The sequence below is a fragment of the Theileria parva genome, chromosome 2 (assembly GCF_000165365.1).
Source record: "Theileria parva strain Muguga chromosome 2, complete sequence, whole genome shotgun sequence".
NCBI lineage: Eukaryota > Apicomplexa > Aconoidasida > Piroplasmida > Theileriidae > Theileria > Theileria parva.
In genome coordinates this window covers 1,057,607-1,073,220 of record NC_007345.1, presented here as the reverse complement: position 1 = coordinate 1,073,220, position 15,614 = coordinate 1,057,607, and the positions used below count along the sequence as shown (strand labels likewise).

At 33.7% G+C, this 15,614-nt stretch overlaps 7 protein-coding genes across 7 annotated transcripts; 4 read left to right on the top strand and 3 right to left on the bottom strand.

The window, feature by feature from the left end:
• The first annotated feature begins 90 nt into the window (after window positions 1-90).
• Window positions 91-4,340, top strand: mcm2 (MCM2/3/5 family protein). The gene is made up of 7 exons (XM_061305403.1): window positions 91-135; window positions 167-200; window positions 360-912; window positions 1,118-1,452; window positions 1,663-2,505; window positions 2,872-3,663; window positions 3,770-4,340. The coding sequence occupies exons 1-7, from the start codon at window positions 133-135 to the stop codon at window positions 4,066-4,068; spliced, it is 2,859 nt and encodes a 952-aa protein (XP_061161371.1). The 5' UTR covers window positions 91-132; the 3' UTR covers window positions 4,069-4,340.
• Window positions 4,122-4,883, bottom strand: TpMuguga_02g00531 (uncharacterized protein). The gene is made up of 4 exons (XM_760004.2): window positions 4,748-4,883; window positions 4,625-4,681; window positions 4,508-4,592; window positions 4,122-4,321 (listed from the first exon to the last, which is right to left on the bottom strand). Exons 1-4 carry the CDS (start codon window positions 4,870-4,872, stop codon window positions 4,139-4,141), a joined length of 450 nt encoding a protein of 149 aa, XP_765097.1. The 5' UTR covers window positions 4,873-4,883; the 3' UTR covers window positions 4,122-4,138.
• Window positions 4,884-4,990: 107 nt separating this feature from the next.
• On the bottom strand, window positions 4,991-6,455 carry UFD1L (Ubiquitin recognition factor in ER-associated degradation protein 1). The gene is made up of 6 exons (XM_061305402.1): window positions 6,178-6,455; window positions 5,949-6,103; window positions 5,611-5,741; window positions 5,453-5,546; window positions 5,166-5,387; window positions 4,991-5,105 (listed from the first exon to the last, which is right to left on the bottom strand). The coding sequence occupies exons 1-6, from the start codon at window positions 6,308-6,310 to the stop codon at window positions 5,043-5,045; spliced, it is 798 nt and encodes a 265-aa protein (XP_061161370.1). The 5' UTR covers window positions 6,311-6,455; the 3' UTR covers window positions 4,991-5,042.
• Window positions 6,456-6,521: 66 nt separating this feature from the next.
• Window positions 6,522-7,448, top strand: TpMuguga_02g00529 (putative integral membrane protein). The gene is made up of 5 exons (XM_061305401.1): window positions 6,522-6,818; window positions 6,886-6,951; window positions 7,001-7,056; window positions 7,096-7,192; window positions 7,288-7,448. Exons 1-5 carry the CDS (start codon window positions 6,662-6,664, stop codon window positions 7,431-7,433), a joined length of 522 nt encoding a protein of 173 aa, XP_061161369.1. The 5' UTR covers window positions 6,522-6,661; the 3' UTR covers window positions 7,434-7,448.
• TpMuguga_02g00528 (putative integral membrane protein) lies at window positions 7,436-9,208 on the bottom strand (the record flags this gene model as incomplete). The annotated part of the gene is made up of 3 exons (XM_760001.1): window positions 7,436-7,491; window positions 7,535-8,320; window positions 8,392-9,208. 3 exons carry the CDS (start codon window positions 9,206-9,208, stop codon window positions 7,436-7,438), a joined length of 1,659 nt encoding a protein of 552 aa, XP_765094.1.
• Window positions 9,209-10,749: 1,541 nt separating this feature from the next.
• Window positions 10,750-12,399, top strand: TpMuguga_02g00527 (uncharacterized protein; the record flags this gene model as incomplete). The annotated part of the gene is made up of 1 exon (XM_760000.1): window positions 10,750-12,399. One exon carries the CDS (start codon window positions 10,750-10,752, stop codon window positions 12,397-12,399), a length of 1,650 nt encoding a protein of 549 aa, XP_765093.1.
• A 1,102-nt stretch (window positions 12,400-13,501) lies between these two features.
• TpMuguga_02g00526 (uncharacterized protein) lies at window positions 13,502-15,407 on the top strand. The gene has a single exon (XM_759999.2). The coding sequence runs from the start codon at window positions 13,699-13,701 to the stop codon at window positions 15,340-15,342; it is 1,644 nt and encodes a 547-aa protein (XP_765092.1). The 5' UTR covers window positions 13,502-13,698; the 3' UTR covers window positions 15,343-15,407.
• Window positions 15,408-15,614: the final 207 nt, after the last annotated feature.

Sequence of the window (15,614 nt, the reverse complement as noted above, 5' to 3'; positions counted from 1 at the left end):
TAATTTTTTAAAATTATTAGAAATTTTGGCTGATTGTGGTTTACACATCCCCATGACGTTGTTTTGTGTATTAATTTTTATTTTTTAAAATTTTAATTTTATTAATTTTTTTTCTTTATTTTTCACACTAAAATGGTAAATTTTACGCAATTAATTAATTTTTCAGGCCGATCGTGACGAACATCATCTAGACACCGATGGTACCACTAACACATTTTTTACACTAATTTTACACAATTTATTAATTATTTACAAATTTGTCAATCATTTACAAATTTATTAATTACTTTGATTATCTACACAATTGACATATACTGACAAATTTACGTACAAATTACCCCCGTTACACAATTGTGTAGAAGAATACGACCCGGAAGAGTATAGGGACGATGACAGGGATGATTATTTTGTGGCTGAGGGTCTGAGGGACAAGGATGAGGAGCAGGCTGAGTTGGAGGGCGAGGATTTATATGAGGACGAGACGGGGTTTGTGGTGGGACAACGTGACCTTGAACGTGAAATGCAAGGCTTTGCCAAGTTAGGAATTGAAAACGTTGACGAGTATGAGCCAGACATGCTTGATGACGCGGTGTATGAGCTTGATCCCAAAGACCGTAGAGCAGCAGAAAGGAGAATGCGTTTCCGTGATAGAACCAGAGCAAGACCAGGTGACCGCACAATGCATAAACAACTCTGGCGTAAGATTCTGGAAATGGCCGATGAAGAATTTGAGGACAATCTTTTCGCCAGGATTTCAGAGAGAGTTACAAAGAGGAGGACAGATTTCGCTACAGCAGAGGCTGAAGCGCCGGATCTCTCAAGACTGGAGAGCGCCAAAGCCGTACTACACTCCAACCCCAACGAAGTCACATTCGACGATAAATACCAACAAGCCATTGATTGCTGCTTTAGGTACAAATTATAGAGTTTTATTATTCATAGTAGTTAACTATAGTGCTATAATACTCGAATTTTTACCCCGACTCCCCAGAATTAGACGTTATCAGATTCTACATGACTTTATACCTACTATTTACAATACCAAGTTATATAGGTAGAAATAGTAGTTATTATGTTTAACTGTAAACTCCTAACAATACGACTGTAATGTTTTTAGATACTTTTTGTATCGTTTCAAGTTGACTGAGGATGCTCCGAATTACTACTACAAGAGTAAAATTTCCACGATGATTCGTGAGGATAAAACTGTACTCCGTGTGGCAGCGCAGCATTTGTTGCAATTTCACTGTGAGAATGTCATTACTTGGCTTGAGTTTAGACCAGCAGATGTGTTACCAGTGCTGCACGACTGTTTAACATTTGAAGTTAGTAAACTGAAGGAAGAATTGTACAAGAAAAGGTACTGCAAAGTTGCCATCACAGACTGGCCATTCACCACACAATTGGGGCTCCTAAGGTCATCTGAACTCAATACTCTCATTCGTGTCTCAGGTACTCTATAAGTTGTATATATTTAGTACTATTAATTTTACACCGACTCCCCAGATACAGTAGTTATGAGCGTTTACTCAAATTTACCTAGAATAGTATAGCTAGAATAAAAAATACCCCGACTCTCCGGAATTCGTAGTTATGAAAATTTACTTAATTTTACCCTAAAAATACTTTTCACACTTTGTAAACTGACTAATACTGTTATAGGAATAGTGATAAGGCGCGGCTCTGTATTACCGAGGTTACGAGTATTATATTTAAAGTGTAATGCTTGTGACACTACGTTGAGTGAGTTGCCGATTTACTTCAGTGACGTGATTAAGCCAGTGTTCCCCAAGCGTTGTCCATACTGTCATTCTCCAGGCTTTAACGTGGACAGGATCAACACTGAGTACACAGATTACCAGAAATTAACTATCCAGGAACCGCCGAGTAGTGTCCCGGCAGGCCGAACACCAAGGCAGAAAATTGTAATTCTCACTGGTGACTTTGTCGACTCTGTGAAACCAGGCGACTTAGTCGATGTTCTCGGGACTTACAAGACGAGATATGACTTGGGACTTAATATTAAACACGGGTTCCCGATTCTGCACACGGAGTTGGAAGCGAATAACATTGAACGTCAGGAAGATTCCGCCTCATTTGAGTTAACTGACGAGGATGTTGCGGAGATTAAACGGCTTAGCAAAGATCCTTGCATTAGGGAACGGTTAATAGCCTCAGTAGCTCCCACACTCTGGGGTCACAAAACCGCTAAAGCCTCGGTACTGTCTGCCCTATTCGGCGGAGTGCCCAAAGGCATTCTCCATAGTGTTAATTCTGGCGCTGGGAACTCTGTTAATAATGCAAATGGTGTTAACACGGGTAATACTATGGGAGGACATAGGATAAGAGGAGACATAAATGTGTTATTGGTGGGTGACCCTGGATTGGGGAAATCACAGCTGTTGCAGTATGTGCACAAGACAGCGAATAGAAGTGTGTTAACCACGGGAAAAGGTGCCAGTGCCGTAGGTCTAACAGCAGGTGTAAGGAAAGATCCAGTTACAGGTGCGTTACGGGGCTTGCTACCGCTCACACATTTATTTATTACTTATTTTTTACTTATTTTACTTATTTTTTACTTATTTTACTTATTTATTACTTATTTTACTTATTTATTACTTATTTTACTTATTTATTACTTAGTTATTCACCTTTATGGGTCTCTCTTTCCCCTCCAGAGTCACTATATATTATTATTTCTATAGTATAATAATAGTATAACTAAGCTCCCTTTGGTAGTCCCCCGCCTCACTACTATCCGGGCCAATTCCCGCTTGACATTGGAGTTCACCCGGATTATACACATACCACTCGGATATTCTAACTAATTTAACTATTTATACTGTACTAAATACTAAACTCAATGTGTAGGGGAATGGAGCCTGGAAGGAGGAGCGTTGGTATTGGCTGATGAAGGATTTTGTGTGATTGACGAGTTTGATAAGATGACTGACAAGGATCGTGTGAGTATCCACGAGGCCATGGAGCAGCAGAGTATTAGCATTAGCAAGGCTGGGATAGTCACAAGTTTACGTGCCAGATGCTCAGTAATTGCTGCTGCTAATCCTAAATTCGGCCGCTACGAACCTGCACTAACCTTTAAAGAGAATGTAGACTTCTCAGACCCTATCCTGAGTAGGTTTGACCTCATTGTAGTGCTCCGTGACATTCCCAACATTGAGGAGGATCTGTTATTATCCGAATACGTAGTAACAAATCATCAACTACTACACCCACGATTGGATAACGTGGAGGACTACGAGAATGTCCTAAAACGTCTCCAAAATACTCTATTATCCTCTAACATAGTGGAGCCATTGCCCACGGAAGTGTTTAAGAAGTATGTCTACTATGCGAGGAGGCATGTGAAACCCGTAATAGCCCAGGAGTATTACAGTCAAATTGAGGGGAAACTAAGCGGTGTCTACAGTAGAATAAGACAAAGAACATTTGGTGGTGGGTATCCTCTGACATTGAGACATATTGAGAGTATAATTCGTATTAGCGAGGCCAACGCTAAGATGAGATTATCAAGTGTGATCACGTCAGACGATGTTGATGTTGCAATTGCCATGTTACTAGAAAGTTATATATCCAGCCAGAAGTATTCCGTGGCTACAAGATTATCCATGGAGTTTACAAGATATAGAGCTCTTTTTACAGGTATTCACAGTATTTTAGTATTCACAGTATTCTGTAGTACTATAACTAATACCCATACCCTAGATACCTTTACAATACTATACAGATAGAGTAAATGTGAATATAGGGAATGACGAGTTATTGGCTCAGTTATTGAAGGGTTCCTTGCAGCATCAGCTGGAGGTCCAGCTACGTAAGCAATACGTGAACCAGATGCATCGTAATGATACCACCGACGTACAACTCGACACTCTTGAATCTCGGGAAAGTAGCATCAGTGTGATGTTGTTTTTGAAAATCTGTGCGAGGTACAAGTTTGGCGAAGACCAAGTGAACCGCTGGATGCACTCTAACCAATTCAAAAAACACTTCAAACTCTCACTCAACCCACAAGGAACACAAGTTATCACATCCGTACTCACATGAACTACTGCGTTACACAATCATTAATATACTCAAATAACATTTTAACAAATATGTTAACTGGTGATAATATTTATGATTTGACTTGTGGTGTGAATTTTTCGGTGTAGTTTTTGAATCCGGTGACTTGTTTCATTTGCTCAAGTAACCTGTTAATCGTTTTCAATGATCTCTTGGGAGCGTTGACAGGACAAATGACATTCGAACTCACATTGTACTTGTCCAAATGCCTCAAACTCAACTTGTACTTGTCATCCTAATCATTTTCCAACTAACTTTATACATATTTAAGCTTTATTTAAGAGTATTTAGAGGTAATTTATGAGTATTTAGAGGTAATTTATGAGTATTTAGAGGTTATTTAAGAGTATTTAGAGGTTATTTAAGAGTATTTAGAGGTAATTTAGGAGTTAGGGTAATATTTAGTTGTGATTGAGCGTACTTGTATGAGAATTTCGGGTCCTTCGGGTCTGTTACATTCCCGAAATAAGAGAAACTCACTGGCACAGGCATTCACATCTGGTCTCCTAAACAATATTACAACTTATTTTTCACTTACTTGATACAATTGTACAACTCCAACAACTCATTCAAACAGTAATCATTCTCCTTGTCGCTAAAATTATTATTATTTTACTGATATTATTATGTTATTAACTGTGTAAAATAGTGTTAATAGTACGTTGTGGAGCATTTCCGGAGAAGGAATTCTTGTTTTTGGCATTTTGAAGGATCTCTGCCACTGCCACTTAAACATTTATAGTACTCATTCAAATCCTTAGAACACTTTCTATCATCATCCAACATCTTAATTCAGTAAATAAAATATTCATTGTCATGAGATTCCAGAATCCCAACAGATACAACACATGTGCAAATTAAAACACATAAATTCTAAAAATCTTGTAAAAAATTAAAAAATTTATAAAATTAATATTTAAGACTGAAAAATTTTAATTTTAGGGTAAAAATTGGAATTATCGACGAGAATATGAAATCCGCCTGTTCCGAACCATACGCTCATATTCCTCATCATACACCTGAAACACATTATACCCTTGTATACTAAGGTGCTAACTATGTAAATAGTAGTTTGATACTCTGATGCCATTGGGTAATTTATTTTTCCAGGGTGTTTTATTAGTAGTGTCAGGGGTTGGTTTAGCTAATCTTGGGGTTTTCCCGTCTAATCTTTTGCCTATTATAGGCTCCGGATCCGTTTCCATGTCATTTTCTTCCTCTTTTGGCTCCGGCACTGGCATGTCAAACTCCACCTCCATGTCGGTCTCAATTATACTACACGCCTTGGCAGGCTTTAGGTCCTACACAACGGTGTTACTAACAAGTGATTGTATAGTGTGTGCTGTGGTAACTGGGCAAGTAGTACCATGATGTGGAAGAGGTAAATGGTTTGTATGTAATGAATTGGTATGACATCACCAACTGTCAACGTCGCATAATTCCTCAACGCATTCTCCAATCTACACACCACTTAGTTATATATCATAACTATTAGTAAAATGCCACAACTAAGTTAATTGGTACACAGCGCGTGGATTTGAGATATCCCAGTAATCTTCGTTTAGGGGTTTAAGTTTAACCCAGGTGGCTTTAGGCAATGACACATTTGTTATCGTTACCACATCTCCCTCATTCAAACCCAAATTGTTCATCACCTAAACAATTTAATATATATAATAAATAATTAAGGCTGAAATAATGATATAACTAACTATATAAAAGTGAAAAAATAGAAAATATTCATGAATAAAATAAAAAATTAAATAAATAAATTAATAAAAAAATGAATAAATAAAAAATAAATAAATTAATAAAAAAATGAATGAATAAATTTAAATGAGAAAACTAATTAGGAAACGTGCCCAGTATGGAATATTGCAAGTTCCTTCTTCGGAGATGAATTCTAAGACCCCGCCGTTGGTACGCTTGTAGTTCTTCGGGTTCAGAATCTCAAACATCATCGGCCACGATATATTCCGACTCGCCAACTCATGTAACGCAGATTGCGGTAATAATACTACAAAAACAATTAAATAATTAATATTATGTAAATAAATAACAAATTAAGTAAATAGATGACTGAGTGAGAACTTTTATTGCCTTGTTCCATGGATTCGCGACCTGCGAATGAGACTGAGAAACAACGATAATTTGACGTATGAGCTGCATTTTGATAAATATTACCACCAGACCAAAAATTCTCAAAATTGTTCCAATTCCACATTATATCACTAATAATACAATAATTTATTCATTTACATAATTAATTCATTAAAATTATTAATCAGATTAAATAATTTTTAAGGGATAAAATTTATGATATCTCTCGAGAGAGAAAAATTTTAAAAATTTGAATGAATAAATATAAAAATTTATTAATTTTTAAACGACATCTGGTCCCCATAAATATGTTAATTTATCTCCAAATTCTAAAATCTCAATTTCTCTGTACAATGAGCATTTAATACCAAATTATTTACTCTAATTATGTGTTGAATTATAAATTAAATGTGTGAACACAATGTTAATATTTTCATAATTTAACGTTGTAGAATTAAAATTTAATGGGTTGAAAATGGATTACGATGAAGAGCTTAAGGATACTTTGAAAAGTGATTTATTTGGCTCAAATTCATCGCATTTAGTTCTCATGTCAATCCTCATTCTCTTATCCTCCGGAGTACACATTTACCTCACCAACCTCGGCAATTCAATCGCGAATTTCATCCTAGGCATCTTTTCACTCAGTTTTACATATTTTAACATGTTTATAAACACAAATCTGTAATTATTTTTTAGGATTTTTAACATTTTTTTTCATTTTTAATCCTTCAGTTGTTTTGATCATCACACTCATGACCTACAGTATTAACATATTATTTCCATATTATAGCACCGTGTATATGTATTTTAGGTATAACGTTATCATCAACTTTGTGTCTATTATTGGTTGTGACGCTGATAAAACAGGTGAATTAACTATTAACAAGTTGAGTTATTTCTGATTAGAAAGTGTGGATCATGCATTTGAATCGGAAAATTCAATTATTTTTATACCTCTATGACATTCTCATCTCTTTCCTCATCTTCTCATTACTCAACAAAAGTACTTTCTAACACATTTTCCAGTTATACCATTAACACTATCAATAATATTAACACTATAAATAATATTAATAATATACTAAATACTATTTGCAGTTTGGAGATCGCCTTGTAATGTGAGTAACGAAGGTTTACCGAATTGGTATTACAATGAGTTGGAGTTGAATAAACAGAACATTTGGACGCCATTCACCGGCATGGGTAACACTCTCTTCAAACCCAATGATACCATTAACATTTAATATCATACTACTGTATCCATTACTACTATTACTATATGCCATATTATATATAATATACCTATAGTATAATATATTTGTATGTATAGTATATTAGAAGAAACCGAATAGATTCTTGATATCACCGAGAATGGGTGTGATAATCATCTTTATCCACCAGTTGAACTTGACAAAGTTCGACTTAAATTCATCCGTAGGCCAGTGGCCATACTGCTCATAAAACAAGTCACACTCAAATAAAATTCTATTATACTTGAATCCAATGTAGTTAAATAATACATAAGGTATTAACTCCAGTACACGTACTTTTGCAATTGTTAAACTTACCATCAGGTATGGATCTACATATAATTCCATCTTCCTGTAATAACTTCCGACAAAGTCACTTAAATCCTTAAAAACCCACTCCTTCGGTGGTAGAGGAACATCCGTCTCAATAATTGAAGCTAACTGTGTGTAGACTAGGGAGACTACGAGACCTCTTACCAGAGAATTGTACATTGTAACCAGTATTACGGCTGGGAAACTGGTCATAAAATTGAGGAATTGAGACTTAAAATGTCTGCGGAAAAATATGCAAAGGAGTAGGAAAATCCGAAGAGTAACCAGGATACAAATAACATATTTACTAATTGTATAAGTTTTAGTAATTCTAATGGCGAGTTTTTCTTGTTCTAAATGACAATTTGAGTCTAGATATGACTTTCCATCACCACTCTCCTCGTCATATGAACGTATCCGAAACAGGAATAAATTGTATTTCCCTATGATTTCTTGTATTATCGGTGGAATACAGCGGCCAACCAGGTCAAAAACTTGGTGTAAAATGAATATTATCAACGTCTTTAGCGCAGCTTTAAAGTGTGGAAACGGGTCCATCAGAAATAATACTATCACAAATTACACACTGTTGTAACTAATTAAAATTGGATAAAATTAGATAAACTGAGTAAATGTTTACGTGTGGCTGAATTGAAGAAAGCTTCGGAAGATTCAATGATGACTAATATGATGACATATGGCTTAATGCATTGGTACAGATAAGAAGCCTTTTCCCATGTTTTCCAAGAGTTTATTAGGTTCCCTGAACGCCATTTTTGCTGCTTATCATTAGATTTTATACTATAGTATAGCATGACAATTAGGATTGGGATCCCGAGTAAAAGTAGTATCATCATTTGATATGTCATGAAGATGTTTGATTCTTGTAGAAAATCTGTTTTTTCACCTCCAAAAGAGTGGAGTTCTAAGAATGATGTGATTATTAGGACTAGGAGATATCCTATTGGTTTCCCAATTTGATATAGTAACATCTTGTAAATAGGATTTCCGGGTATAAACTTATCATTCACAGATGCTACTCCAATTAATTCTATTATCCCTAGGAATGTACAGCCAATGTCATTTCCCATTATATAGAAGAATTTAAAGCTAAATATCCTCACTACTACACTCAGGAACACACAAAAACTTGTAACGAACGTGAGCACAAGTGAGATGAAAATCAGTAATACATTTATTGGGAAGAATAGGAATGCGATTATGATCCCGAAACTTGAAGTTAAGATTGAACTTGTGAGTAAATTCGACTCGAATGCTCCAGAGTTTTCGGGCGGAATTTTAAGCACAGGTGAGTAAACTCTTGCCGATATTGATGACATTACTATACCAAACGTTGTTATTGTTCCTAAAAATAACCAAATAACGTCAACAGAGTGTAACCTTCTGTTACTTTGTACCCTTTCAAGGTCATTAGACACACCACTTGAATCACTCATCAACTCAAAATAAAATAAAATAAATTCTCCAATTTTTCCAGTCAAATTATAAATAAAATAATAATTAAATTGTAATATTTTTAATTTTTTCCAATTTTAACAAACTAGCTAATTTTTAACACAGTACCCCTTTTTACAGAGTTTTCACCCTTTTTTACTTATTTTTTTATTTATTGTTGTTTAGTTTAGATTTATCTTTTGTAAAAATATGATTTTTATAGGTAAAATTACGTTATTTTAATACCCAAATTAAACCACAAATCACCATATAACAGTAAATTTAACTATATAAGACTGAAAAATTAAGTATATGGTTTGAGTAAAGTATGTAATTAAGGTGTTAAGGAATAGTTAAGGAGAGGTCCCCTGGGATTGGACTATCCTTGCCAATTCTTGCTTGACCTTGGAGTTCTTGGTAGTTATACAAGAATTCATTAGCTTGAACTATATACGATAGTGGTCGCCCAATTATATACTATCCGGAACAATGTCAAACACATACTATAATACTAACTATTCTATGTATATATTTATTATTTTTAAATTATAATTTTTATATATTTAAAAATGTTAAATCTGTTGAAAAGTGTGTAAAATTCTGAAAAATAAATTCTTTGAAAATTTAGAAAATTTGTAAAATTTTGGTCAGAACCCAAAAGTGACATTTAGGTTCCGAAAAAATAAAAAAATTTCAACTATTGTGAAAATTAAATTCAATAATTTTAAATCATTTTTATTATCATTTTAGACATAAATTACTTAAATTTAAGAAAAAAAGTTTGTTATTTACTATGAAATGCTCGATTACACACGGTTAAGGGACCTACTTTACTAGTACTATAACTATAATAATATTCGATAACTTCACTCTACACACTATTATCTACTGTTATCTACCTGTAAATGAGAAATTATCAGGAAATCGGTTAGAATAAAATATATTATGGGATTTTAGGAATCATGGGAAAAGAGGTACTATGATCCAATGAAGATAAAAATATTCCAATAAACTATTATAAACATGTAAAATTATTCCAGGGACTATTATTCTAAGGATATGTATAACCTCAATAACTGACTGATATTTACACAATGTTGAGACTGATACCAATGATGAAGTTAATCAATGAGTAACAGCTCTAGCATAACAATAACTTACTAATTTAACTACACTTTATACTTTATGGAATCTAATTTATATATACTTTAAATTTACTATATAGTATGGATTGACCAAAGTAGTTGCTCAACCACCAACGGCTAATCAATCAAATTTAATCCTTTCAATACTCATTATATACATCTAATACTACTTGTATATGTAAATGCATGGTCAAATTTTCATTTTTATGAGAGGTAATGCGTGTAATGCCCCTAAGTGCAGTTGACCTACTCGCTGTGATGGGGACGAACTACACATATTACAGGGTCTCACCCAACAGATATTTAACAAAATTTACTACATTCGACAAGAAACAACTAGAAACAACTAGAAAATAACAGCAAAACACATTTTACCGAATGAAAACCATAATTCAAAAATGGAAATCATCCACGTTGACGAAACTGACTTACAGAAGTTTCGTAACTCGAAAAATCCAAAGATAAGAAGTTGCAATAAGAGGCTTGTGAATGAAGCCACAAGGAGAAAACTTGAAAAACTTAAAGACGATTCTAATGTAACTTCTAAAATTCCTGCGAGTGTTCTTGACCGTTTAATATCAGCCCTAGGCGGTGGAACCAGTGAGCGTAGTGTAATAAGTGAAGCTAATGAAAGCAGTAGAGATTCAGGAAATGTTAAACTAATTAACGTCGATTTTAGTCAACGTGAACCATCTGACAAAATCAATGTTATGTCTGACTACCATTACAACTCTATAGAGGCGAAAACAGGCTTCGGAATTATGCATGTATTTGATAATCTTGAATGTATTTGGAATGAATGTGACCCTAAAAATTACGCAACACATGTCCTAAAATATAAAAATGCTGAAGAATTTTTCATTACAATTTTAAGAAGAAACAGTTCACTTATACATCTGAAAAGTTCAAATCTGGAACCCAGATTTAGATTAGTTGAAGAGGAATGCTTTAGTTTTAATCATTTAAAAGTGATTAAGGTTAACGGTAAAATGGCAAAGTACAACGAACTTATTAAGGAGTTTGAAGGGCGTTATCTTAAAATATGGTTTCCGTTTCTGGCAGATAAAGTAATTTACAAAGGGGAGATTATTTTTAAAGATGACGAAAAATTACTTGTATCTCTTTCAATTGATCTATTAACAGGAAATATTGAAGCTCATTCATATAAACCCTCTGGAAACCCGGATCCAATTGAATTGGTTTTCAAATGTGATAAATCTACTGTAGAAAACTTAAAAGTTGACGACTCTACTGTAGAAAACTTAGAAAGTGAGGGACATTATCAAGAACTTTCTATTGTGGATGGGCTTTGTAATCTTCAATCATGTCTTTCGCATTACTATAATAAATCAAATTGTAATCAAACTGAACAGGATTATTATAAGAGAACGGAAAAAGAATTTTTTGATTTAATTGCTACATTTATGGCCAAACTTGAAGAATTATTGGTACCTGGACAACCCTGTCAGGCATTGATAAAATTGATGAATCGTAAACTCATGGAAGAACTAATTTCAAATAATACAGGGGTTGAATTTATGGAACTGGATATTGGTAGACGAAAATATGATGATTGTATTATTGATTTATACCCAAATTCCAGATATTATAGAGCTCCTAAAGATACATCATTCAATAAAATATTGGATAACGGTAATGTTATCTGGGAAAGGCAGTTAAATGAAGAGTCTATTAAAGCAGTCTATCTATATTCTTATGAAGAAGAAAAGTGGTTAGTGAATGTTTTTAATGACAATACAGTTAAATTCCTTCACAAGCCAGCACGTAGTGAAAATTTTTTTGATGTTTCAAAATTGATGTTAAACACTAGAGATTTGAAAATCATTAAAAGGAACTCAAAACTATCGACAATGGATTTGACGTTTGATTTTACAGGTTCATTCTGTATTATTCCTCTTGTCGACGTTCTTAGTGTTAGTTACAAGGGTGAGGTTCATGAATTTAAGGAATGTGGAGAACACCTTTCGGTTTTTCTTTTATATGACATGTTAGAAAATGAATTATACGTATTTAACAGCTCCATTTAGATAGCACCCAAGACCCAGACAAGTAACAGTTGTTAACTCAAATATAAAAAGATTGAAATGAAGAAACAATAACATTAATTACAGTCATGTATCACTTCGATTTATAAGCTGTTTAAATGATTTTCAAATTCTCAATTAAACTCATTCTGTATCATAGTGCCCCAAAAGTTCTGATGAGGGGGTTTTCTAAATTTTAAAAGTTTCATCAAACTTATGTACTGTTTTGACGGTCTTACACTGGCCCTTAACACTAATTTACAATTTATTAATTTACTGATGTACCTATACTTTATACTTTACAATGAAACCTAATATATCTATACTTTGTATATACAAGTAGTCTAAACGGGTGTTCAAACACTCGCCCCTAATGTGTTACATTGAATGTTCTTACTACCTATTACATAGATTTAAGATAAGCAGTTATGTAAATAGATAGTCATAATATTTCATGATGATTAAAATGTGCGAAATCAGTTGGGTGTGTTGAACCAAATAGTAATGGTTAATGGCTAGAATTGGAGTAGTCTTAGGTTAATCATCAGTAACATCATTATCGTCTTAAACACTACTGGAATAATTCGGATTATTGTTTTTCAACAGTGCCTAAAAATTCATTAGATGTCTTGAAATATGAATAGAGTAAAGGGAACCTTTTCTAAAATAAATTTGCCCTTCTTGTACTTTTGGGATTCCTCAGTAGCCTCTTCATACTTCCAGCCTAGTAAATATTACCACTGGTACATAAATGTATTATTAGTATGGGTGTGTATAGATAAATTAGGTGACTTATCAATAAGTAAGTGTAAATAATAGAAAGGGAGGAGTTCATGGAGTTAAAAATAACTAGGAAAGTATATAAACTAAGTGAAAGGAGTTGCTCAATAAAGGTGAATAGTACCCAAATTAGCTCCACAGTCATTGCAATAAATGTCAACAATAATCTATAATACTAAATATTTAGTATACTATCCACTTATTACTATGGTTGAAATGAGCCGGATCCTGTTATTTGACTACAAAATATATTGGTATATTTACTTGACTTAATAGTAACTGCAGCAGTCCCCCACGTCACAGCTATCATGGCCAAACCAAGTATCATTATAGTTATATATTAATCCTGTATTGTTATTTTTAACTTTCAAAATATTACAATAGTAACTCAGATCCTAGCACTCAGACCTTAACACTCAGATCTATTTATCCCATAATCCCTACTAGATCTTGATAAACCTAATGATTTAATTTAATTTATTCAGGATTTTATCAATTACAAATTTCTCAATATTTTTAAGAATGGCTACTATTCTTGATGTCAACGTTAACTCGGATCTCTGTCCACAGGATTCAATTGACACCTTTTACTCAGATACCAAGAACGTTGAATCTTCTGAATCAGACTACGAAAGTGTAGAGTCTGATGATTCTATTTGTATCTCCAATGATTCCGATTACAATTGTGACAGGTCACAAACTGATCAACAGAAAGTAACTATCGCTCCCGTTATTAATACCAACTTCACTACCGAAGAAAAGGAATTAAGAGGTCATCTTAACTCTCTTTATCTACAGCTGCTTAAGAAGCATTATGATAAACCGTTTCTACCTGATGGTTCTAGTTTTCACCCTGTTAATGATCCCATCTACGGCGTTCAAAATACCTCAATTAGCGGCAATTTATTATATTTATATGATTGCATTATTAGAAAAAGAGTCGAACTTATCATAGATACCGGAAAAAGAAGAGCTTTGAGTTTTGAAGACAAACTGTTATTAACACATGAGATTAAAAAGGCTCCTGAGCATCTAATTTCCCAGGACGAAAAGGATTTGTTAATCAAGCTCATCAATAATCGAATGGACTCAACCCAAATTGAGAAATCATCTGCCGTCTTAAAAAAATATATTTATCATTTTATCGTTCACTACTTAAACGAAAAATTGGTGGCTTTTTCAGAAGATAATGATGGTCTTAAGGATTGTAATGAGTTTGAGTTTTTCGATAGATTAATAACTAAACAAGAACATTTGGAGATACAGAAAAAAATAAATCAATTGGCCTTGATAAACATGGAGAAGAATCTTCGAACTTATGAGAGTGATACGTTTAGAAAACATTTCAGCGACTTTAAACATGCTGACCTTCACGAACATGTCAAAAATAGGCTGAATGAAATGTACTCAGTTGACTTGGAGCAAGAAACTAATACCGATGGTCAATCTATGCACAATCGTATTACGTCTAAAATTCCAACTTATAAAAAGCCACAAATTGATACTCACTCGGTGATAAACACTTCTGTTACTCCCATTGACTACAGTCCCGAGGAACAAGAATTAAGAGCTAAACTAGACTCTGTGTATCACCTAGTGTTTAAGAAGTTTTACGATAAAGGATTAATAAAAAACCCCTCCCATTTCCCGCCTAATTTTGATGATCCTTTGTGTGATATTCGAGGTTTATTTGTTTCAGAGTTAATACTAAAAGGTTCCGAAGAATATATTGAATGTAGCGTAGTTTGTGTATTGTATAACATAGCCAAAAACCTTTTAAACGCCGAGGATAAGAAAAGATATGTAGACGAGCTTAAAAATACTCCCGAGCATCTAATTGACCAGGAGGAGAAGGATTTAATAATAAAGAATTATGCTGAATGCCTTTTAAAATCCGAACCACAGCTTTATAGAGCGGAAATTGAGAAGTTGTTACTTAAAATTAAGGCTCATATTGACGATATAACAATTAACTATTTAAGTGAACGCATTTTGGGCTTTTCAAGAGACTTTAACCTTAAAAATGGGAAAGAGTTTGAGTTTTTCAATAATTTAATCACTCAAAAAGAAAATTTCAATGTCGAGGATAAAATATACTATACGATTTTAGAAATTATGGAGAAGAAAGTACTAGGATCCGATGAAGATATTAAAATATTGCGGTAAAAATTTCAAATACTAAAGTATTCCAATAACTATTCCAAAGCTATGTGTAATCTCAGACACGAACTCGAATCTACACATTCCTCAACTTAAAACTCTGATGGCTAATGTTATAAATTGAATATTTTCAGTCAGTGCGAATTTTAAATATTATTTGAGTCACCCAAATATATGATGTCCGGGCCAAGTCAAGCCAATGGCTATATAGTAGTTAAGGGCTTACTTTAGGGCCTATTTACTCTTACATAGTTAATTTCCACTTTATAATAATTTTC